Source organism: Artibeus jamaicensis, unplaced genomic scaffold (assembly GCF_021234435.1).
Source record: "Artibeus jamaicensis isolate MK-2021 breed Jamaican fruit bat unplaced genomic scaffold, CSHL_Jam_final scaffold_916, whole genome shotgun sequence".
Lineage (NCBI taxonomy): Eukaryota > Metazoa > Chordata > Mammalia > Chiroptera > Phyllostomidae > Artibeus > Artibeus jamaicensis.
In genome coordinates this window covers 53,747,021-53,770,786 of record NW_026522059.1, presented here as the reverse complement: position 1 = coordinate 53,770,786, position 23,766 = coordinate 53,747,021, and the positions used below count along the sequence as shown (strand labels likewise).

General features: G+C 41.3%; 1 protein-coding gene across 1 annotated transcript in view; it reads left to right on the top strand.

The window, feature by feature from the left end:
• Window positions 1-229: 229 nt before the first annotated feature.
• The window catches only part of LOC128626735 (disco-interacting protein 2 homolog C-like), a 114,029-nt gene continuing 90,492 nt past the window's right edge, over window positions 230-23,766 (top strand). Inside the window, exons 1-2 of the mRNA XM_053661022.1 lie at window positions 230-289; window positions 14,733-14,903. Coding sequence (XP_053516997.1) covers window positions 242-289; window positions 14,733-14,903 — 219 coding nt within the window. The 5' untranslated portion in view covers window positions 230-241. The remainder of the gene's footprint in view (window positions 290-14,732; window positions 14,904-23,766) is intronic.

Genomic DNA, 23,766 nt, shown 5'->3' with positions numbered 1-23,766 from the left:
TGCCTTTGAATGGAACGACCCTGAAAACGGACTAGTAGGGCAGTTCACATGGACTAGACTGCCTCAGGGGTATAAAAACTCACCTACGATTTTTAACGAGGCCCTCAGCAAAGACCTCCAGGGGTTTCGGAAATCTCACCCCACCATAGTTCTCCTCCAGTATATAGATGACATCCTAATAGCAGCTCAAGAACAGGAGTGTGAAATGGCCACCCTTGACCTGCTGCGAGACCTTGAGAGGATGGGATACCGAGTCTCAGCCAAGAAAGCTCAAATCGTGACCCAAACTGTAAGTTACCTAGGGTATAACCTGCAAGGGGGGCTGAGAACTCTGTCCAGCCAACGGATTCAAGCGGTTCTACAAATTCCAGAGCCGACCACCAAAAGGCAGGTGCACGAATTTCTAGGGGCTGTAGGATACTGCAGGCTGTGGATATTAGGTTTTGCAGAGATAGCAAGGCCTTTGCATGAACTAACCAGGGGCAAGGAGGACTCATTCACATGGACTGAAAAAGAGAGACAAGCCTTTCAGACCTTAAAAGAGGCTTTAGTAGCTGCCCCAGCCCTAGCCTTGCCAGACTTGACCAAGCCTTTCCAACTGTTTGTAGCAGAAAAAGAAAGTATAGCCCTAGAAGTTTTGAGTCAGACCCTGGGTCCATGGAAAAGGCCTGTGGCCTGTTTATCAAAGAGACTCAACCCCGTTGCATCTGGGTTGCCCGCCTGCTTGAGGGCCATTGCAGCCACGTTGCTGCCAGTCAAAGAAGCGAGCAAGCTAACTCTGGGACAGGATATACAAGTCATTGGTGAGTACTATATAGAAAAAGTCCTACGGTTGCCCCCAGACAGGTGGTTATCTAATGCGCGGCTGACACAGTATCAGGCACAGCTGTTAAACCCTCCAGCAGTGCAGTTTCTCAAGACCACTGCTTTGAACCCAGCTACCCTACCACCAATACCAGATGCTGAGATTGTCCATAACTGCACTCAGGTTCTTGACACAGTGACCGGGGCCCGCCCAGACTTGCGGGACCAGGCCTATGAAGGGGCAAACCTGACCCTCTTTACTGATGGGAGCAGTTTTATAAAAGATGGACAGCGATTTGCAGGAGCAGCAGTGACCACAGAGGATGAGGTGCTGTGGCAGAAGGCACTGCCCAAAGGAACATCTGCACAGAAGGCAGAATTGATAGGGCTAACCCAAGCCCTACGAATAGCTGAAGGGAGAGTCGCCGATATTTATACTGACAGCTGCTATGCATTTGCCACTGCCCATATCCATGGAGCCATCTACAAAGAAAGAGGCCTCCTAACCACAGGGGGAAAGGACCTTAAGAACCGTGAGGAAATCCTCACCCTCCTAGAGGCCATATGGCTACCCAAGAAAGTTGCTATCATACACTGCAGGGGCCACCAGAAAGGAGACTCCCCAATTATAAGAGGAAATAACTTGGCCGACACCACCGCCAGGGAGGCTGCTACAGGCTGAGAGGACAACCTACTCTCCCTAATACCCCAGCCAGGGCTGCCTTCAAACCCCAAGTACTCTACAGAAGAACAAGAAGGAATTAAGCTAAGAGGGAAGAAAAATAAAGATGGGTGGATAGTACTCCCTGACGCTAGAATATATTTACCTCAAGGAGTATTAAGAGAAATAACTCAAGACATCCACACCAGCACCGACTTAGGACAAAATAAGTTAGAACAGCTAATTAGAAAATATTACCTTGGACTACACCTAAGGGACATAATTCACTCAATCTCCTCACGATGTAAGGCCTGTGCCAAAGTGAATGCCCAGAACAAGAGGCTGCCCTGCTTCATGAGGTATCGAGGAAGAACCCCAGGTGAACTTTGGGAGGCTGACTTCTCCGAAATGCCTAGAGGGAAATCAAGGTACAAGTATTTGTTAGTTTTAGTAGATACTTACTCTGGGTGGGTAGAGGCTTTCCCCACGAGAGGAGAAACTGCCTCCATAGTCTGTAAAATTCTAATGAGAGAGATTATACCTAGGTATGGCATACCTCTAGCCATAGGGTCTGATAACGGACCTGCATTTGTTTCCAAGGTTTCACAAGAATTAGCAGCTAGGCTAGGGATTGATTGGAAACTCCATTGCATTTACAGACCACAGAGTTCAGGGCAAGTAGAGAGAACAAATAGGACACTTAAAGAAACCTTAATAAAACAAAGAGGAGACCGGCGATAATTGGGTGGAGCTACTCCCTTTTGCCCTCTTCCGTGTGAGATGTATCCCCTATATTAAGACATGGGCACCCTTTGAAATACCATTTGGGCAACCCATACCTCTGGTTCCTAAATTAACTAAAGAGGAAATAGAAAGAAATGTCTAACCACAACTTCCTTAGGCCCTTGCAAGCGCTGCAGAAGATTCGGAGCGAAGTGTGTGCCTTTCGACAGGCCCAGCACCAAGGACGCCAAGGGGGGAGAGAAGACACCAGAGTCACTGGAGCCTGGGCAGTGGGTATGGATCCTTAACCACAGGAGAGGAAGCCTAGAGCCTCGGTGGATCGGACCTTTCCAGGTACTGTTAAGCACCCCCACCGCTATTCGGGTAGCAGAAAAACCATATTGGATCCACCTATCCCACACCAAGGCAGCCCAAGCGCCAGAAGAAGGATCTCAAAGATGGCGAGTCCAGCAAGACCCAGGCAAGCCCCTAAAACTCACTTTCTCCCGCTCATAGGGGTGTGGCTCGCCAGTTGGGTCACACTCACGAAGGGGCTCGCCCATCAGTGGGTTCTGGTCAGATTCTCTGACGGTGAAGTAATTGCCACAAACAACACGGGAAGCAGTGGCAAGGTGACCGATCCTCCAGGCCGATCTCTCCCAATGGTTTGGACATAGACTTTGTGATGGGAATGGACTCCATTCTGATGACCCAAACAAAGCTCAAACCTTACGAGGGGCTGCGGGAGAAGGGGGATCAAATTGTAATAATATTTAAACCGAGATCTGTTCCACACAGACCTCTACACGTGTCCACATAGAACAGAGAATTATGAAACATACCTACAGGGAACCTGTGGGGGGGCTGGAGACAATTGTCGCACCCCCCTCGTGGACACCGAAGGCAGGGAAAGACCCATTCATTAGCCTCACAAGAGACAAGTCCAACCCGCCAGTAAGGAAGGGGAACCCCCGCTGTGCCCAAGATAGGTGCAACCCCATCACAGTGACAATCCTGACCAGGATGGGATAAGGGACGCACCTGGGGACTACGTCTGTATACCTCAAGGTGGAACCCAGGAGTCCTCTTCACCATTAGACGGATTCCTCAAATAGAAGGGCCAATCATGAAAGGGTTTGGAAATGGCTTGCTGCCAAGGCCATCCCAGCCTCTCCTAAGTCCCCCTAAGGCTCCCAGCAGACCAGAGGCACCGCCCCCAGAGGAACCGACAGGGGCTGACCATCCAGAGCCCCTGGGCAACCAAGGTCAACATTTAGAGAGCACTAGTCATAGGAAAATGAGTCAAGGGTTTGACCTATTGCCAAAGGAAAGGGGGGAATGTTAGAGTCGAGGAGGAAATAAGTTTGTGCTAAGCTGTTTGCTCAACCCAAGACTGCTTGCTGAAGCCTGAGTAGAAACCGCACCCACCCCCAGGCAGGTGTTCCAGAGAGTTAGGAATCGGTCAAAACGTATAGAGGGCTTCCATGTGTCAGGAGTTGTTAAGTGCTTCACACCTGAGCTCGTTTAGCTATCGCTAACTGCCACCTTTGCTTCTGGAAACCCGCTTGCTTGCCCGCTTCTATAAAAACCCTAGCCTGTAAGCGTTAGGCGCGACTCTCATTTGCAGCCATTTTGGCACCGAGTCTCCGGACACCCCGAGAGTTCGCCCCTGAGCAGGTAAAACTTTGAAACTTTGGCCAATAAAACATCTTTGACTGCCCGACCGTCTCCGACCCTTCTTGCTTGTGAGAGCGGAATGTAACAGTATAAAGTAATCAATTAAACAGAATTGAAAGTACAGAAAATGAACCCTTATATATGTGGTCATTTGATTTTTCTTTTTTTATTTTTTAAAATTAAAAAAAATTATTGATTATGCCATTACAGTTGTTCTATTCCCCCCTTCATTCCCCTCCACCCTGCACACCCCCTCCCCCATCATTCCCCCCCTTTAGTTTATGACCATGTGTCTCAAGTTTTTTAGATTCTATATGTCCCATACTATTCTTGCCCTCCCCCTATCTATTTTCTACCTACCTTCTATTCTACTTATTCTCTGTACCTTCTCCCCCCTTCTCCTCCTCCCACTCCCCTGTTGCTAACCCTCCATGAGATCTTCATTTCTGTGGTTCTGCTCCTGATCTAGCTGTCCTCTTAGTTTGCTTTTATTTTAGGTGTGGTTCTTAATAACTGTGAGTTTGCTGTCCTTTCACTGTTCATATTTTTTATCTTCTTTTTCTTAGGTAAGTCCCTTTAACATTTCATATAATAAGAGCTTAGTGATGATGGACTTCTTGAATTTGATCTTATCTGAGAAGCACTTTATCTGCCCTTCCATTCTAAATGAAAGCTTTGCTGGATAGAGCAATCTTGAATGTAGGTCTTTGGATTTCATGACTTGGAATACTTTTTTCCAGCCCCTTCTTGCCTGTAAGGTCTCTTTTGAGAAATCTGCTGACAATCTGATGGGAACTCCTTTGTAGTGACTGTCCCCTTATCTCTTGCTACTTCTAGGATTATCTCTTTCATTTTAATCTTGGCTAGTGTAATTATGATGTGCCTTGGTGTGTTCCTTCTTGGGTCCAACTTCTTTGGGACTCTCTGAGCTTCCTGGATATCCTGGAAGTCTATTTCCTTTGCCAGATTGGGGAAGTTCTCCTTTATTATTTGTTCAAATAAGTTTTCCACTGGTGGCTGTCCCTCTTCCCCTTCTGGTACCCCTATAATTTGGATGTTGGAGCGTTTAAAGATGTCTTGGAGGTTCCTAAGCCTGTCCTCATTTTTTTGAATTCTTGTTTCTTTATTCTTTTCTGTTTAGTCATTTTTTTTTCCTTCTAGTCCACTCCCTTGATTTGAGTCCCAGTTTCCTTTCCATCACTATTGCTTTCCTGTGCATTTCCATTCATTTCAATTAGTTTAGCCTTCATATGTTCCTCTAATTTGTGACCGAAATCCACCAGTTCTGTGAGCATCCTGATCACCAGTGTTTTGAACTGTGCATCTGAAAGTTTGGCTATTTCTTGGTCTCTTAGAGTTATTGGCTCTAGGGCTTTGAGTTCTTCTTGAGCCATGTTTTGGTCTTTTCACACCGTTGGGTATGAGGAAGAGAGCCTTAGGTGTTCACTGGGGCAGGGCTGCCCAGGTCGCTGGTTTGTGATGCTGTATGTGGGGGCAGGGTCAGAGGGGGAGCAATGGTGGTCCTCTCTGTTGCTTCCTGCCACTGGGGCCTGCGTGGTCTGTTTCAATACTCGCTTCTTCACTGGTTTATCTGCACGTGAATGTGTGACCATGGTCAGGTCTGCCCGTCGCAACCTCATGCCTGGGATCTGCCAACCCCCACCCATGCGCCTGAGTTGGTCTGACCGAGTTTTCCCATGCAACCTCACTCTGAGCCAGTGACTCCTAGTCCCTGGCTCCGCCCCTCTTACCTGTCTGGCTGAAGGGTTCGTTGTTGTCAGACTTCCATATAGTTCAATTTTCTGTGTTTTGGCTGCATTTTTTGTTACTAAAATTTTGTTGTTCTTTAAACTTGGTTGTGCAAGAAGGCATAGTGTTTCCACCTACACCTCCATCTTGGCGGAAGCTGATTTTTCAACAAAGGAACCAAGGCAACTCCATGGGGAATGAATAGTCTTTTTGACAAATAATGCTGGGAAAAATGAACATCCACATGTAAAAAAAAAATTAAACTTTTATCTAACATCATATATATAAATCAACTCAAAGTGGATCTTATACCTAATAATAGGGGAAAAACTATAAAACATTTATTAAAAAAGCATAGAAGTAAATATAATATTAGGTTTGGCAAAGGATTCTTAGGTATGACATCAAAAGTACAATATCTGAAGGAAATATTCATAAATTAGACTCCAACAAAATTTAAAACTTTTGCACATTACAAGATACCATTAAGGCCCTGGCTGGTGTAGCTCAGTGGATTGAGCACGGGCCTGCAAATCAAAAGATCATGGTTCGATTCCCCATCAGGGCACATGCCTGGGTTGCAGGACAGTTCCCAGCAGGGGCCAGTTCCCAGCAGGGGATGCATAAGAGACAACCATACATTGCTATTTCTTTTTTTTTTTTTTGTGGTCAAATAAATTGTAGATTTATTATTATTTTTTTTAATTTTATTTAGTTACTTTTCAAGTACATTTTTTTTTTCTCTTCCCCCCCCCCGCCCGGTCTCCCCCCTCCCTCCCATTCCCCCCCGCCCCCAGTCCTCATCTCTGTGTCTTTCATACTTGTTCCTCAAAATCCCTCCCCCTTTTTCCCCTTAAGTTCCCTTCCCTCTCCCCTCTGGTCGCTGCCCACTTGTTCTCTATTTCAGCGTCTTTGTTTTTATTCTGTTTGCTTGTTTGTTTTATTGTTTAGCTTCCTGTCAAAGGTGAGATCATATGGTATTTGTCCTTCAATGCCTGGCCTATTTCACTCAGCATAATGCTTTCCAGTTCCATCCATGTTGTTGCAAAAGGTAGTAGTTCCTTCTTTCTCTCTGCTGCATAAAATTCCATGGTGTATATGTACCACAATTTTTGGATCCATTCATTTACTGATGGGCACCTAGGTTGCTTCCAACTCTTGGCTATTGTAAATTGTGCTGCTATGAACATTGTGGTGCATAGGTTCTTTGAAACTGATGTTTTAGGATTCTTGGGGTATAATCCTAGCAGTGGAATTGCTGGGTCAAAAGGCAGGTCAATTTTTATTTTTCTGAGAAAATTCCATACTGTTTTCCATAATGGTTGTACCAGTCTACAATCCCACCAACAGTGAACTAAGGTCCCCTTTTCCCCACACCCTCTCCAACATTTGTTGTTTGTTGCTTTGTCTATTATAGCCATCCTGACTGGTGTAAAGTGGTATCTCATTGTGGTTTTAATTTGCATCTCTCTGATAGCTAACGATATTGAGCATCTCTTCATGTGTCTCTGGATATTCTGTATGTCCTCTTTAGAGAAGTGTCTGTTCAAGTCCTTTTCCCATTTTTTAATTGGGTTCGATGTCTTCCTAGAGTGGAGTTGTGTAAGTTCTTTGTATATTTTGGAGATTAAACCTTTGTCTGAGGTATCATTGGCAAATATGTTTTCCCATACAGTTGGTTGTCTTTTTAATTTAATACTGTTTTCTTTAGCCATGCAGAAGCTTTTTATTTTGATGAGATCCCATTTGTTTATTCTTTCCTTTATATTCCTTGCTCTAGGGCACATATCCGTAAAAATGTTGCTGCGTGGAATATCTGAGATTTTCTTGCCAATGTTCTCCTCTAGGACTTTAATGGTGTCATGGCTTATATTTAAGTCTTTTATCCACCTTGAATTTATTTTGGTGTATGGTGTAAGTTGGTGCTCAAGTTTCATTTTTTTGCACGTAGCTGTCCAGTTCTCCCAACACCATTTGCTGAAGAGGCTATCTTTATTCCATTTTATGTTACTGCCCCCTTTGTCGAATATTAATTGACTGTAGAGGGTTGGGTTGATTTCTGGGCTCTCTGTTCTGTTCCATTGGTCTATGTGCCTGTTTTTATGCCAGTACCAGGCTGTTTTGATTACAGTGGCCTTGTAATACAGTTTGATATCAGGTATTGTGATCCCTCCTACTTTGTTCTTCTTTCTCAAAAGAGCAGCTGCTATTCGGGCTCGTTTATGATTCCATATAAATTTTTGAAGTGTTTGTTCTAATACATTGCTATTTCTCTCCCACTCTTTCTTCTTCCCTTCCCCTCTCTCAAAAAAAATAATAAAATATTTTTTTAAAAAAGTGAAAAGACAAACCACAGACTAGGACAAAATATTTTCAAATCATCTGATAAAGTCTAACCAGATACAAAACAAATTTTTAAAATTCATAGACAAGCAAAATAATTTTAAAATGGGGAACAGATTTGAATAGACATTTCACCAAAATAAACAAATGACCATTAAGCATGTGATAACATGCTTAGCATTCATTGTGGAAATGCAAATTAAAACCAGTGAGGTACCACGTCATGCCATTAGAAGAACAGCTATAATCTAAAAAACGGAAAATGAAGTAGGAGACTTGTACTTCCTGAGTTCAAAATTAAATATGCTGTTAAGCAAAGGTAACCAGGAATATACAGAAACAGGATTCTTGTACATCATTGATAGGAAAGTAAACTGATAAAACCACAGTTTGCATGTTCTTAAAAATTAAACATAAATGTACCATATGACCTAGCAATTCCACTCCTAGCCATCTACCAAAGAGAAAGGAAAACATGTCCACAGAAACGCTTGATGCTCGAAGTATTCACAGCAGCCTTTGTTTAAAGAAGAAGAAAAAAAAAGGAAATAATCTAAATATCTAATGACTGGTGAGTGTATAAACAGTATTTGTCACATCCATACAATGGAATACAGCTGACACATGGATAAACTTCACAAACACTGTGCTGAGTGAAAGAAGCCATATCCCAAAGGCCACACGCTATATAATTACATCATGATGCCATTAGTATGAAATGTTCAGAAAAGGCAAACCTAGAGACAGGAGAATGATTGACTGTGGCAAGGGCTGGAGACAGGATTGACTACAAATGGACACAAACCTATCCTTAGGGTGATGGAGTGTTCTAGAACTGCATTGTGGTGAATTATACAATTCTGCAATTTACTAAAGTTTATTTAGTTCTATGGTTAAAGTGGGTAGATTTCGTACTATGCAGCCTGGTATTGGATTGACTGACATGCACATTACAGACCCTAGTCTGTCAGTTGAGGGTCACCCATATGACACAGGGTGGTATGTGTCCCAGTGAAATGAGTGGCTGCCTTGCTCACAGCTGCTAAGCTGATAGTTTTTGATGGTTTTTATATTTTGTCAGGTTAATAATCTGAAATTATCCAATTACATATGTGCAAATTTATATTAGTTACCAGCATACCTTTTTTCTCATTGTCAGTCATGTTTTTATTTTTATTTTCTTAAGTAGACTTTATTTTTCAGAGCAGTTTTAGGTAGGTTCATGGCAAAGTTGAGATAGTGAAGATATTTTCTGTATTCCTTGGGCCCATGCCCACACAGCCTTCTCCACTATCAACATCTCCCACTAGATGGTACATGTTCTGCAGTCCAGGAACTTACATTGACATGTCATCACTACCCTGAGCCCCAAATTTGTATTAGGATTCATTCTTGGTATTGTAGAGAGCCCAGAAGTACACCCACCTAAATATCATCAACCAGTGTTTAACACAGGAGCGAGGCAATACAGTGGAACAAGGATTATCTCTTCATCAAAAGGTACTGGAACAACTGGACATTTACATGGAAAAAAAAAAAGAATCTAGACCTACAACTCACAGCCTTCACAAAAAACAGCTCAAAATGGATCAGAGGCCTAAATGTGAAAGGTAAAACTATGGAACTCCTAAAAAATAACAAAGGAGAAAACTTAGATGACCTGGAGTTTGGTGATGACTTTTTAGATAGAACAGCAAAGATACAATCCATGAAAGAAAGAATTGATAGGCTGGGTTTTATTAAAATTAATAGTTTATGCTCTGCAAAAACACTCTCAAGAGAATGAAAACATAGGCCATAGATGGGGAGAAATATTCCCAAAATGTGTTTGTAGTCATTTTTGTTATTTTAGAAGTTAAAATCTAAACTAGAATAGTTCAGGTTCCAGAAGTTCTCAAAAAATAATCATAATTCATTATAAGCAACCTGCTTTTAAGTAGGTTTGCTTTGTCCATGGAGGTGTTCATAGCTGGTGCCAACAAGTCAGTGTTGGTTAGTAAATGAAACAATCAACATTAATTGGACTGAGCAAGGAATGAGGAAGTAGAAAACTCATGAATCAGGTTTTCTGCTTCTCCTGTGTTATCAGGGTTTATTGATTTTTTTAAAATGTTGACTTCTGTCTTATTAATTTTCACAGCTTTGTTTAAAATTCTGTAGCTCTACAATGTGCTACAATTGAATTCTACAATGTGCTAGCAAGTCTTTCATGTACTAATGCTCCTAATCAAATCATTTCTCATGATATATATTCTTGAAAAGGTAGCACGTGATCTGTATTTAATTTTCTTCATTTTGGCTCTCCTTCTCTGCTATAGCATTTATGAAGTAAGATGTTGGGGACAATATGGAAATGCTGGGTTGTTACATTAAGAGAAATATCATCATAAGGTTTCTCCTGCATCTTAATTCCCTAAGACATGAGGCTCAAGTGCCATCAAACATGTCTGGTAACAGCACCAAAATGCGAAAGTCCTTGGTGTGAAGGAGCAGCTGTGGAGATCTGAGCTATAATAAAAATCATACAGGGTAATCTAAGGTGGGATTATTGACTCTGATTCACAAATGGGTTGAATGACTTTGGTGTTAACAAAAAACTGCCCCATCACCTCTCAAAGAGGTAAGACTTGCACTTCCTAGTGGATAATTATGATTTGTATGATGTGTGATGTGTAGGCTTGTTAGATCTTAGGCCTGCACATTAGATCTTTGACCTAGTTAGTGCACAATCCTGGCACTGAGATTGTTCTTTTAGCATCCATTCAGCAGATATGAATTTTATGTTATTTTTATTTCTTCCTGCTTCATGCTGCCTTGAGGCTTCTAATTGGAGTTGACATATTAGCTACTAAAAATGGCTCTAATTCAGTCACACCAGATGTAGTGTGCAGGCTGATTCTGCGTCACTGTGTGGCAAGTGACAGAGTAGGACTGAAAGACAGCCCATCCACTGTAGCAAGACAAAATAACAGCTTCCAACAGATTCAGTCACAGGAATTCCCTTCTGCTTGCTTTGAGAACACTGGTTCTCAAAGACTGCCCACCTTGGGAAACAGAGTTGTAGCAGGAGAGAGGATAGTATTGTGTTTTTTACCTCTTCCAGCCCCTGGAAAAAAGACTGTAGGTCTCCAAAGATGGGTCTAAGACCTTTGTGAGTATAAGAGGCAGCATCTTTTGGCCCCTGCATATGTTGCTAGAGCTAAGGAGTTGTTTGGTTTTGTTTTCAGACCCCAAGTGTAAAATCCATGAAAGGTTAGTTTTAGAATAATACAGTATGAATCAAAACTAAAAAATAAGACATGTTGGCTTGTGTCAGTATTTTCTGATATAGGTATATTTGTTGTAATGTTACTTGACTTCATGAATACCTTTAATGTAAAGTGATTTTGAATGACCTAAATTAATTTCCCAAAGACAAATCTCGGATAATTAAGCCATTTGAAAAGATTACAGAAAATGTCAATGATTGCTGTCTTTCCTTTGGACAAAAATAAGTGAGACTTTGGAATAGAGAAATAGAAAAAGAAAATAGAACTTTCCCTCAAATGCCCTGAAGAATAATTTTTCTGCTGAGGGCCCTGTTTAAAGTAGATTTTGTGAGCCAACTTAATTTTCTTACATTTTTTAACTAGTTGAAGCCTACTGTAAACAATTTTGAGAAATTTAATGTGAGATTGGCTTTATTCCAGAAGAATTGGTTTTAGTATTATGGCATAGAAGTTGAGGCTTACTGTGCTTTTTCATCCATCAGACTTTTTGTACCTAGAAAATCCCTTTTACTTAAATGTTAGAAGATTATTTACCTAGGATATTTTATTATAATGCATGATATCTATTAATGTTGATTTATAATCAACAACAATTAAAAATATAGTTTTGACAAATACTTCATTATTTTAAAGCCACACTTACCCCACCACTGATGGATCGAGATATAGAACCAGAATTTCCCTCATATCTCTAAATACGTTCTCTAATGTAATGGTATTTTCCTTGTTTGGTGATTTGTTTGGATTATTCTGAAGCAAAATTTCAAACTTTAAAAATTGAGTGACAAACTTTGTCTAATTGTGTCAATTTTGTTTCATTTACTCTGGGTATTGCTTTTCTAAACCAGAGGTAGGCATGCTTTTTCTCAAAGGGCCCTTTAGTAAATATCTTGGGCTTTGTGGTCTCTGTTGCACCCACTCGACTCTGCCTACTGGTGCAAAGCCACCGTGGACTGTGTTTAAACCGGCGAGTGGCTGAGTCTCAATAAACTTCATTTACGAAAACAGGCAGCATCGGTGGTTTGCTAACTCCCGTTCTAAACTTCCACATGTTCTACCAAAATTTAGTTCTGTGTTTCCTGCTGTGAAAGAGAACCCAGGTTTTTGTTTTTGTTTTTTTCGTTGTTGTTATTGTTGTTTTGTCCCAGCTTTGAGAGAAACCTCACAGCATCACAGCTTAGATGTTTCGAGTGAGTGCTCAACTTGGTGGTAACTCTAAATCATAATTTCTTTAGTTCTTTCTTGCTATTCACAATGTTTGCATGAACACACTTTCATTTTTTACTAAAAAATACCTAAGAGTAGAGTGACTGTGACTGTCCCTTTCTTGCTCGTGGACCACAGGCATTTCCCAGACACAGACTGGACCCTCCTCTGCGTCCTTGCGTCATGGCCTCTCCATTTCTCTCTGCAGCGTGTACTCAGCACCATTCTCATTCTGCCTTCTGAGTTGGAAACCAACCCTGTTTTGTGCCTTCTTACCATCAGTCAGTACAAAGTCAGAGCTACATTTTGCTCCTATTCGGTGATGGACCTTTGTACCAGGGGGCTGGGCTCACAGACAGACTCCCTCAAGAGAAGCAACCCTCACCCGCCCTCACAGTGCCTGCAGAACATTCCCAGTGTCCTAAGAAAGTGCAATGTCCAAGGACATGAAAAGGGTTTGGTGAAATTAAAATAATAACCCTTCACAAATCTCAGGGGTTACAAAGCTGTTTTCATGTGAAAAACTCATAACATGAAAATTTTGTCACTGCCCCAACCAAAGAGTATGATTGATATTATTGATGTCTTTAATCCCATTACCCCTACTTGAAGGGTCTTAAATTGCTTTTTTATTTGTTGCTGAATTCAGTTCTTCAGCACAGTTAATTTTATTCTGAACACTGGTATTCAAGTCAGAGGTTTGGATTTAGCCCTTACCTTTTCTTTACCTCGAAGAACCTGATTTGTAGGTCATGAGCAACCCTAACCAAAATTTATTTTTACAGTTAAGTGAACAGTGGTATTTATGACAATAATAGCATTTGCTTCCACGTAAACCATAGACATTTTGATAGACATATTTTCATGGTAAATTAAGTAGTCTTTATCCAAGTAACGAGGAGGAAATAATCATATCACCTGTTTTAATTTCTGTGCTAACTACTGTTTACTCTTTCTATGCTCAGATGTGTGGATTGCCATGTACATATCCAGATGGCTCTTGTGCACGTGTGTGCACAAACATACAGTACAGCAATACATTTGTCTCTCTTGAATGTCTTTGCAAAGTTAATGTATTGGAGTTGAACAGGAAAATGAAATGCAAGATAAATTTGAAATTAAGTTATATAAATGTGTAATTACTTGAAATTATATATTTATGCAGAAAAAGAAATTCATAAAGCATAATTTTACTCCTGTTCACTTATATTACATTATGAAATGAATGACTACATTTTATCAAATGTCCCTATAGGTGCATAAATAACCAAAGTGAAATAATATCATACTTGAGTGACTTCTAAGCACTTTACATTTTGGTTCATTTAACCTTTACAACATCTCTCCAAAACAGAAACAATCACTGTCTTCATTTAAAAAATGAGGAAATGTAAGTTATAAAGAAATAAGGCAACCTCTCCAAGTTCTTACATTTAATGAATTTCGGGGCTAAATTTTGAATCTTTGGCTTCAGGTCCACCATCTCAAAGCCCAGGCTGCATTGTGTCCTGAAACATACACGTGTATATCATTCGTATTGCCCAGATTTCATTGTTTCCTGTGTAACTATCTCTATAAAAAAACATGTTTATATACTAAATTTCAATGTCAACATTATCTTGTGTGTTTCCCTCCTCGGTTCAGGAGCCTTGTCAGCTGTGCCTGTGCCAGGGCCACCTTGCAGGTGCTCGAGGGTGCTTGATTCCTCCTCTGAGTTTTGTGATTTTGCTCAGTTGACTGAATTTGGTGCAGAATGGAGATGTGTGGGCCTTAGAAACAGAGATGCCCTTGATCATGAGAATTTATCAGTGTTGAATTCTCATGGAACATAAAAGGCGAGCTGCCTTTTAAAAGTTGTCCAAACATTTTAAAACTAAACATTTAAAACTAAACATTTTAGTTTTCCATTCCTACCTTTAAAATAGGTTTTCCTATTTCTCTCCAGTTCTGGTGCATCTATGTCCATAGCAGCCTTTACTAATGCTTCCTTTCTTCTCCAAACCCTGTCCTTTATTTAGTCCAGGGCCTAGATTCTCTTCAACCTTTCTACTCTTCATTCTTGCTGTTGCTTCTTGGCATTGTTTAAAATATGTTTGTAATGCATCCTCGGTCATCTGTTATCTGTGTGATTGATTATATTTTTTTACACAGACATCCTAGAATGTTTGTTAATGGCGTGGAGCCATTGGACCCTGGAAACAAAAATCTGTGTGGAGTTTCTGTTCTGTGGGTGGGTCTGGTTAAGGAGCTCGCGCAACTACGCTCTTGGAAGGCTGATCTCTTACTGCTGTCGTTTCTAGGCACGAGGACTGGACTTGTTTCTTGTGAGGACATGTGTGGTGGTGGCAGAAGAATGGCCTCAAAGAGCACCCATCCTGTCCTTTCCAAAACTGTGCAAAGACTTGGGCCTCCATACACAGGCTGTTAGCTCCTCATTTGGCTGTAGAGTGAACCTGGCCATTTGCTTGCAGGTGAGTTTTGTTGATGTCAACAGTGCTGTAATGACAGTCACTGTTAACGACAGGTGTGCAGCACACACTCAATCTCAACCTACTTTCCTTGGCTGATGCTTAGTTACTTTTGGAAGATCTCTTTTAATTAAATGCACATGATTGGTGCTCCTTCCCTCCTTCTTTTTTGCTACATTTTTCAGTAACCATTATTTATAATTAGCATTGATAGCACTTATTCTGCTGGAACATTTTAACTTTTGTAACACAAGTAGCAGTTTTCCCAGACCTCTGAAGCTGGGCTTTTTAAAATTAGATACTAGACAAGTATTTCACTGTGGCAAAAAAAAATCCTGTCTTTTGAAGTACTTAGTCTTATGTATACAGATAGTGGTTTCTGTAGGAAGAATTTTAAACATGAAGCAGGTTTGGTAATTTGCAGTGGTGGCAATTTAGAAATAACAGTTATAGCTGCATTTCTGTGGCATAGGTGTGAGGCCATACTCCTCAAATAGCCTTCCTTAACCATGGCTAAAAACTAACAAACAAAAACTAGTTTTCTTTCTTTCTCGTTATTAGCTCACTTTCAAGTATCTTCAGTATTCCTTTCCCTTTCTGAACACATGAGGTCCAGTCCATCGCCATCGGTGTGCCGGGTCAGGGCAGCCTGAAACAAAGGAGAGGAGAACCATGTAGGACTGTTCTCCCCACGGACCCTTCCCAGAACGTCAGGCAGGAGAAGCTCAGTTGCAGAGTTTGTTCCTTGAATTTGTTAAAACAATAAAAACTTCACTCACAGCAGGAGCTGGAACAAAGACTGGTTGACACAGAGTTGCCCTCTGCTCCCAGCCTACCCCCTATCTCTCCATTTAAACACCCAAAGATGGTAGCGTACAACAGTCTTTGTCCTCATTGAACATTTTTCTTGTAATCAGTGAGATGGATGGTAAATAAAAGATAAATTCTTGAGTAAGTGAATCAAATATTTTTAGTAAAAATAAACAGAGTGAGAGGGTAAAGAATGGCTTGGACACATGGGAGAGAATGTTAGAAAGAGTGGCCAAGGAGGCCTCTCTAGGGAGTGAATTTTAGCCAAGTGCCCAAAAGTGAACAAGGTGCACAATTTGGGCAAGTGCAAAGCCTTGGGGCTGGTAAGTGAAATGTTTGCTTTCCACTAATTTTTGCAAGAATTGATAAATGTGTGATGATGGTACCACACAAACAGAGTGAGCATAGCCCAGGTCTGACAGCAGAAATCCCATGTCTCCTGCTTATGCAGGGCCTGTGTATTTTTATGGGGCATGATGCACAATAAAATGTTTCAGGAAGCAATACCAGAAAATACAATTAGCCAATCAGTAAATGCCAACACCCAAAATAATCATCATTCACCCCTTGATATAAACATATAAACAAAAAAAAGCACAATATTCCAAATCCTGTACCTAAATATTTAATGGCATTGAAAAGTATATGCAAGTTTTCCTTTGGAGCACTGCAGCTACCAATATATTTGACATCAGTGAGTGGGCATATCTGTTTTCAGTCGATTTGTTGTTTCCGACAATACGATTTTCAGTCAGATTGTTTGTCATCCTTATTCAATAGGTCTGCAGTTTGGTTCCGAACATTTTAGTGGAGAGCAGCCTATTAGAAGGGAAGAGTCTTTACCTCTGTCCAAACAGGGAATGGAGCTGTGTCCAAGTGATGCCAGGGTTTACCAGCCATGGTCTCAGGGAAAGTGTTTTGTGGAGTCCATGGGTGCACCCCTTTCAAAAGGGTTCCCTGGTGTTTGGAAAGGCTGAGTGAAACAACTGACATGATTTAATGCCTGAGAATGCTTGGATCTTTCACAATCCAGCCTCAAGTTTCTCTCACCCCCCTTTACAATCTGATATGAAATGACATTGTCTACCTTAGGGTCTTTCATGCTTTTAATTTCTAACACCCTGACTCCCTCTGTTCTGAGTCTAAAATGGGCCTCCACCATCTTCACACGACAAAAATGGCTTTTCATTACAGGTCTCACTTCTGATCCCTCCAGTGGGAAGTATTTCCTTCCTTTGACTTCCAGTGTCCCTTTGTCCCTACCACTTTATACTTGCTTTAACAGACTTCGATCCCCTCTGGTCTGTGAAAAACTGTTAGAGAACTCAGTACCTCCCATAGTCACAGAGTCATTTGTTAAAGTGAACTCATTTCATGGGTGTACTAAATGCAGTTCCTGTACCTGCAGACATGACTCATGAAGAGAAATTAGGCGTATTTCTCTGACTAGAGTCAAGCTTCCTGTGTGAAGTAAGTACATGGCAGCATGGAATTTTTTTCAGAATGAAGCACAGTGTGAATCTCCAGCAAATGAAAACCCACAGCATCATTTTGTAACAAAACTAGTGGGGTCCACTGACTGCTGCCTATAGACAATAACTCTGAAGACAGTGTCTGGTGGAAAAGAAAATGGAATATTTATTTACTTACAGATATACACAACTTTGATGCATACCCACACTGCCAACATTACCAGAGGAGCAAGCAGGCTTCTGGTGGGTGGCCAGCACAGTGGTTTCCTGAAGCTTTGCACACAGGAAAGAGGCGTGGGGCTTGTCCTCCAGCCACGTTGCCTCCCGGGCTCTGCCTGCCCAAATCTCCTCTTCCCCCACACCCTGCAACCCCCTTTTTGCTGGGCTTGCTCTGAGCACCTGCAGTGCTCCTGGTCAGGCCCAATGTGCTCAGGGAGGGGCATGGAGCCTGACCCTCTCCAGTTGTACTGGGGCCATAGCCGACTGGCCTATACTGGCATGGGCCATGGGTAGGCAGCAGCCACCATGGCTTCTTGCCTTGGAATGGGCATGGGGATTGCTGGCCCAAGCCAGAGGCATGGAACACTGGTAGGAGGCAGCTGCTGTGGCTCCCTGCTAGGGGGAGAGGTGTGGGGTTTGTTGGCCCCAGCCTCCCTGAGTCCACTAGCCTGAGCCTCCCTGAGGCTACTGGCCTGAGTCTCCTTTTCTTCCCTCTTACTGGAGCTCATTGCACTCCAGGCCTACCCTATAGCACTTGGGGGGCGGGGCTGAGAAATGCTCCCAGGCCACCCAGTCCCCAAGGTCTGGGGCCCAGGAACTCCAGTTCCCATCAGTTGGGAAGGAGAGGAGAGAATCTAAGAGGGCAGAATTCCTACCTTCTTGCCTTTTAAAGGCTCCCTCAGAATCCCCTGGGCAGTGGAAGCAGTTGGGAGGTTATGTTTCTCCCATCCAATCACCTTCCTAGTTTTTGAAGCCATCATGCACACTTTTTTTTTCCTCTCATACATGTGTCATTATGTTTGCTAGGGCGATGCACCCATGATATGTCTTCCACACTTCTCCACTCCTACCCATTTCTGGGGGCAGGGGGAGCCCCCCATTACAGTTACCCCCTTTAACACACTGGACACTTGTAGTCTTACAGGGACAAATGGACAAAGGTACCCTTCTTTTGTAACTCCTTCCTGTTGACCAAGGAGTGTAGTCCTACCTATTCCTTGATCCAGAGGTCCCTAACAAAGGGGCTCTGGAGTGGAAGGGAACCTTCATGTGAGGCAGAAGGATCTTGCAAAGTCCAGGTTATTTTTTTGTCCCTGAAAAGTGGTACATGAGATGTTCAAAGGATGGCATTACTGGACTAGTTGTCATCCTTGTGTTCTGGAAGTGACAAATTTGGCAAGAGTGTTAGAAGGTACAATCAGAACCATAACAACTAAATGACAAAGGTAGGGAATAATTAATTCTACAGTGTCCCTAAGAAAAAAATGGCTTCCTTGGAGGAAGGTGTGCAAGGAGTGTCACACCTGTCTGGAGACTTACTGCCTACTGTACTCAAATTAGGCTTAGGTGATTGTCCTGATATTCCCACCTTTAAGACTTCGAGACCCTTTCCATCCAAACTATTAAGGCAGAGAAGAAAGCAGTTTTTTAAAAAATATGTTTTATTGATTATGCTATTACAGTTGTCCCATTTTTTCCTCTTTATTCCTCTCTGCCCTGTAACCCCCTCCCATGAACATTCACACTCTTAGTTCACATCCATGGGTCATATATATAAGTTCTTTGGGTTCTCCTTTTCCTGTACTATTCTTAACATCTCCCTATTTTGTACCTACTGTTTATGCTTATTCTCTGTACCTTTTCCCTCATTTCTCCCCCCTCTGCATGCTGAAAACCCTCCATGAATCTCCATTTCTGTGATTCTATTCCTGTTCTAATTGTTTGCTTTGTTATTTATTTTTTAACATGTTTTTATTTAATTATTGTTCAAGTACAGTTTTCTGTCTTTTACTCCCATCCCACTCCACCCCCCCAGTGCTCCCCACCTCCCTCCCTTTTCCACCCTTCTTAGTTTTTGTCCATGTGTCCTTTATACTTGTTCCTGTAAACCCTTCCCCTTTTCCCCTAAAATTCCCTCCCCTGTTCCCTCTGGTACCTGTCTGCCTGTTCTCTATTTCAGTGTCTTTGGTTATATTTTGCTTGCTTGTTTGTTTTTTTGTTTAGCTTCCTGTTAAAGGTGAGATCATAAGGTATTTGTCTTTCACTGCTTGGCTTATTTCACTCAGCATAATGCTTTCAAGTTCCATCCATGCTGTTGCAAAGGGTGGGTAGGAGCTCCTTTCTTTCTTTCTTTCTTTCTTTCTTTCTTTCTTTCTTTCTTTCTTTCTTTCTTTCTTTCTTTCTTTCTTTCTTTCTTTCTTTCTCTCTTTCTCTCTTTCTCTCTTTCTCTTTCTCCTTTCTCTCTTTCTCTCTTTCTCTCTTTCTCTCTTTCTCTCTTTCTCTCTTTCTCTCTTTCTCTCTTTCTCTCTTTCTCTCTTTCTCTCTTTCTCTCTTTCTCTCTTTCTCTCTTTCTCTCTTTCTCTCTTTCTCTCTTTCTCTCTTTCTCTCTTTCTCTCTCTCTCTCTCTCTCTCTCTCTCTCTCTCTCTCTCTCTCTCTCTCTCTCCTTCTTTCTTTCTTTCTTTCTTTTTCTGCATAGAATTCCATTGTGTAAATGTACCATAGTTTTTGGATCCATTCATTTACTGATGGGCACCTAGGTTGCTTCCAACACTTGGCTATTGTAAATTGTGCTGCTGTGAACATTGTGGTGCATAGGTTCTTTTGGATTGGTGTTTCAAGGTTCTTAGGGTATAATCCTAGCAGTGGAATCGTTGGGTCAAAAGGCAGTTCCATTTTTAGTTTTCTTAGAAAATTCCATACCGTTATCCATAGTGATGGTACCAGTCTGCAATCCCACCATCAGTGAATTGGGGTCCCCTTTTCTCCACAACCCCTCCAACACTTGTTTGTTGTTTTCTCTGTAATGGCCATTCTAACCAGTGTAAAGTGGTATCTCATTGTGATTTTAATTTGCATCTCTCTAATAGCTAGTGTTACTGAGCATCTTTTCGTGTGTCTCTGGATCCTCGGTATGTCCTCCTTGGAGAAGTGTCTGTTCAAGCCCTTTGCCCATTTTTTAATTGGGTTGCTTGTCTTCTTAGAGTGGAGTCATGTGAGTTCTTTGTATATTTTGGAGATTAAACCCTTGTCTGAGGTATCATTGGCAAATATGTCTTCCCATACAGTTGGTTCTCTTTTTATCTTAATACTGTCTTTAGCCATGCAAAAGCTTTTTATTTTGATGAGATCCCATTTGTTTATTCTTTCCTTTATGTCTCTTGCTCTAGAGGACATATCAGTAAAAGTGTTGCTGCATGAAATATTTGAGATTTTCCTGCCCATGTTCTCCTCTAGGGCTTTAGTGGTGTCATAGCTTGTATTTAAGCCTTTTATCCACTTTGAATTTATTTTGGTGTATGGTGTAAATTGGTGCTCAAGTTTCTTTTTTTTTTTTTTTTTTTGCATGTAGCCGTCCAATTCTCCCAACACCATTTGTTGAAGAGGCTATTTTTACTCCATTTTATGTTACTGCCCCCTTTGTCAAATGTTAATTGACTGTAGAGACTTGGGTTTATTTCTGGGCTCTCTGTTCTGTTCCATTGGTCTGTGTGCCTGTTTTTATGCCAGTACCAGGCTGTTTTGATTACAGTGGCCTTGTAATACAGTTTGGTATCAGGTATTGTGATTCCTCCTACTTCGTTCTTCTTTCTCAAAATTGCAGCTGCTATTCAAGGCCATTTATAGGTCCATATAAATTTTTGAGGTGTTTGTTCTATGTCTGTGAAATATGCCATTGGTACTTTAATAGGTATTGCATTGAATCTGTAAATTGCTTTGGGTAGTATGGACATTTTGATTATCTTAATTCTTCTAATCCATGAGAAGGGTATATGTTTCCATTTGTTTGTGTCTTCCCTGATTTCTTTCTTCAGTGCTGTGTAGTTTTATGCATATAGGTCTTTTACCTCCTTGGTTAGGTTTATTCCCAGATATTTTATTTTTCTTTTTGCTATGTTGAATGGGATTCTTTTATTGATTTCTGCTCCTGCTGTTTCATTGTTAGTATACAAAAATGCCTTTGATTTCTGGATATTGACTTTGTAACCTACTGTTTTGCTAAATTCATTTATTAGGTTGAGCAGTTTTTTTGGTAGAGTCTATAGGATTTTCCATGTACACTATCATGTCATCTGCAAACAATGACAGTTTTGTTTCCTCCTTTCCTATTTGGATGCCTTTTATTTCCTTTTCTTGTCTGATCTCTGTGGCTAAGACTTCCAATACTATATTGAATAGAAGTTGTGAAAGTGGACAGCCTTGTCTTGTTCCTGATCTTACTGGAAAAGATTTTAGTTTTTGCCCATTGAGTATAATGTTGGCTGTAGGTGTCTCATATATAGCCTTTATTATGTTGAGGAATGCTCCCTGTATTCCCACTTTGCTGAGTGTTTTTATCATAAATGGGTGTTGTACCTTACCAAAAGCTTTTTCCGTGTCTATTGATATGATCATGTGGTTTTTGTCTTTGCTTTTGTTTATGTGATGTATTACATTTACTGATTTGTGAATATTGAACCATCCTTGCATCCCTGGGATGAATCCCACTTGGTCACAGTGTATGATCTTTTTAATGTGCTGTTGGATGTGATTTGCCAATATTTTGTTGAGGATTTTAGCATCTATGTTCATCAGTGATATTGGCCTTTCTTTGTTGTGTCTCTATGTGGTTTTGGAATTAGGATGATGATGGCTTCATAAAAAGAGTTTGGGAGTCTTTCATCATTTTGAATTTTTTGGAATAGCCTGTGAAGCATAGGGGCCAGCTCTTCCTTAAATGCTCGGTAGAATTCTCCTGTGTTATTTATTTTTTTTAACATTTTTTAATTGTTGTTCACATAACTCACTTTCAGTCCTTGCCCTTTTAAAAAATGGGGCTGACCACATTCAAACTCAGTATCTGGCAGCCAAAAATCCCTAAATCTGCAAACATGTAAATGAGGTAAAGGAATGTTGTCAGTTTGCATTGGGGCCTGCCCTCTTCTTCTGAAAGAAAAATTTCAAATATTTTTCTGAAGTGCAGGTCTAAGCTTTCTCTTGCATCAACCACAACAGCAGGATTTGAATTCTCCTCAGGCAGTGCCCATTTTATTCATGTGTGGTGGATCTTTAATTTCCTCAAGCTTCAGAGCAGAATGTGTCATCAGTAGGACATCATAGGGACCAGTCCATTGCTTGTCTAACTGCTGTTCAAGTCCTTGAGTCTTCCAAGTCTTTAGTAAGACTTGGTTCTCTGGTCGGAATGGGTATAAGGGCTTGTTAGATGAGTAGGTGGATCTGCAATGAGCAAACTTGTACAGAATGGTTAGTGTTTGTCCTAAATCTTGTACATAGTGCTTAATTTTCCACTCATGCTCCAAATCTAGGGGGGTTGCTTCCAGAACTGAGGTGTGGAAGGGTTTACCATAAACTATGTCAAAAGAGCTTACCTTAAGCCCACTTTTGGGTGCTACCCTAATCTAGAGCAAAGCAATAGGACATGCCCATTCCCATTTAAAATGTGTTTCCTGGCATATTTTATTGTGTGATTCATTTTCTCAGTGTTTCCTATATTTGAGATCTCCAAGATGCATGTAATTTCCATCTTATTTGCCATGCCTATCCAACCTTCTGGGAGATCTCCAAAGTGAATGGTGGTCCACTGTGACTCTGAATGCTGTGAGGAAGTCCAAACCTGGGAATTATTTCTTCAAGTAGAAATTTTGCTACCTCAGTTGCCTTTTCAGTTGTAGTGGGGTATACCTCTGCCCATCCAAAAAAAGTGTCCACAAAATACTAATAAAAATTTGAAATTTCCTGTGGTTTTAGGCATTTTTGTAAAGTCTACTTCCCAGTCTTCAAATGAGCACAACTCCTTTTATTGTACTTTCTTTTTCTCTGGGATGTGTTATGTTTTAGGATTGTTTTTGGCACATATCTGACAGGCTTGAGTAATTCTCTAAATGGTCCTTTGCAAATGAGGGCTCTTCAAATGTGTCCTAACATGGTCCATCAAAGCATCCCTGATATAATGGGTCTCTTTGTGCAGGTGCTTGAGGATGGGATACACTAGAGCCTCATGAATTAGATGATTCCATGAGTGTTCCATCTTCCATATGGAATTGGGATCAATGTTAATGAATCCCCATTCACAGTCACATTTCTCATCTTGTTCTGTGTAATGAGGCTTAAACTTTGACAAGTCCAAGCAGGGGATCAAAACTCCTAAGTATGGTAGCCTTCCAGCTGCTTGTGTGCCTGCTTTATCAGCAGTTTTGTTTCCCTGGCTTGTTTGGTAACTGCCCCTTTGGTGTCCTGTTTGGGGTGTTATGGCAACCTGGTTGAGTAGCTCCACTGCCTCTACCAATCATAAAATCTCCTCTGCATGTTTAATATCCTTGTTCCCCGAGGTTAAGAGTCTTCTTTCCTTCTATATTGCTTCATGGGC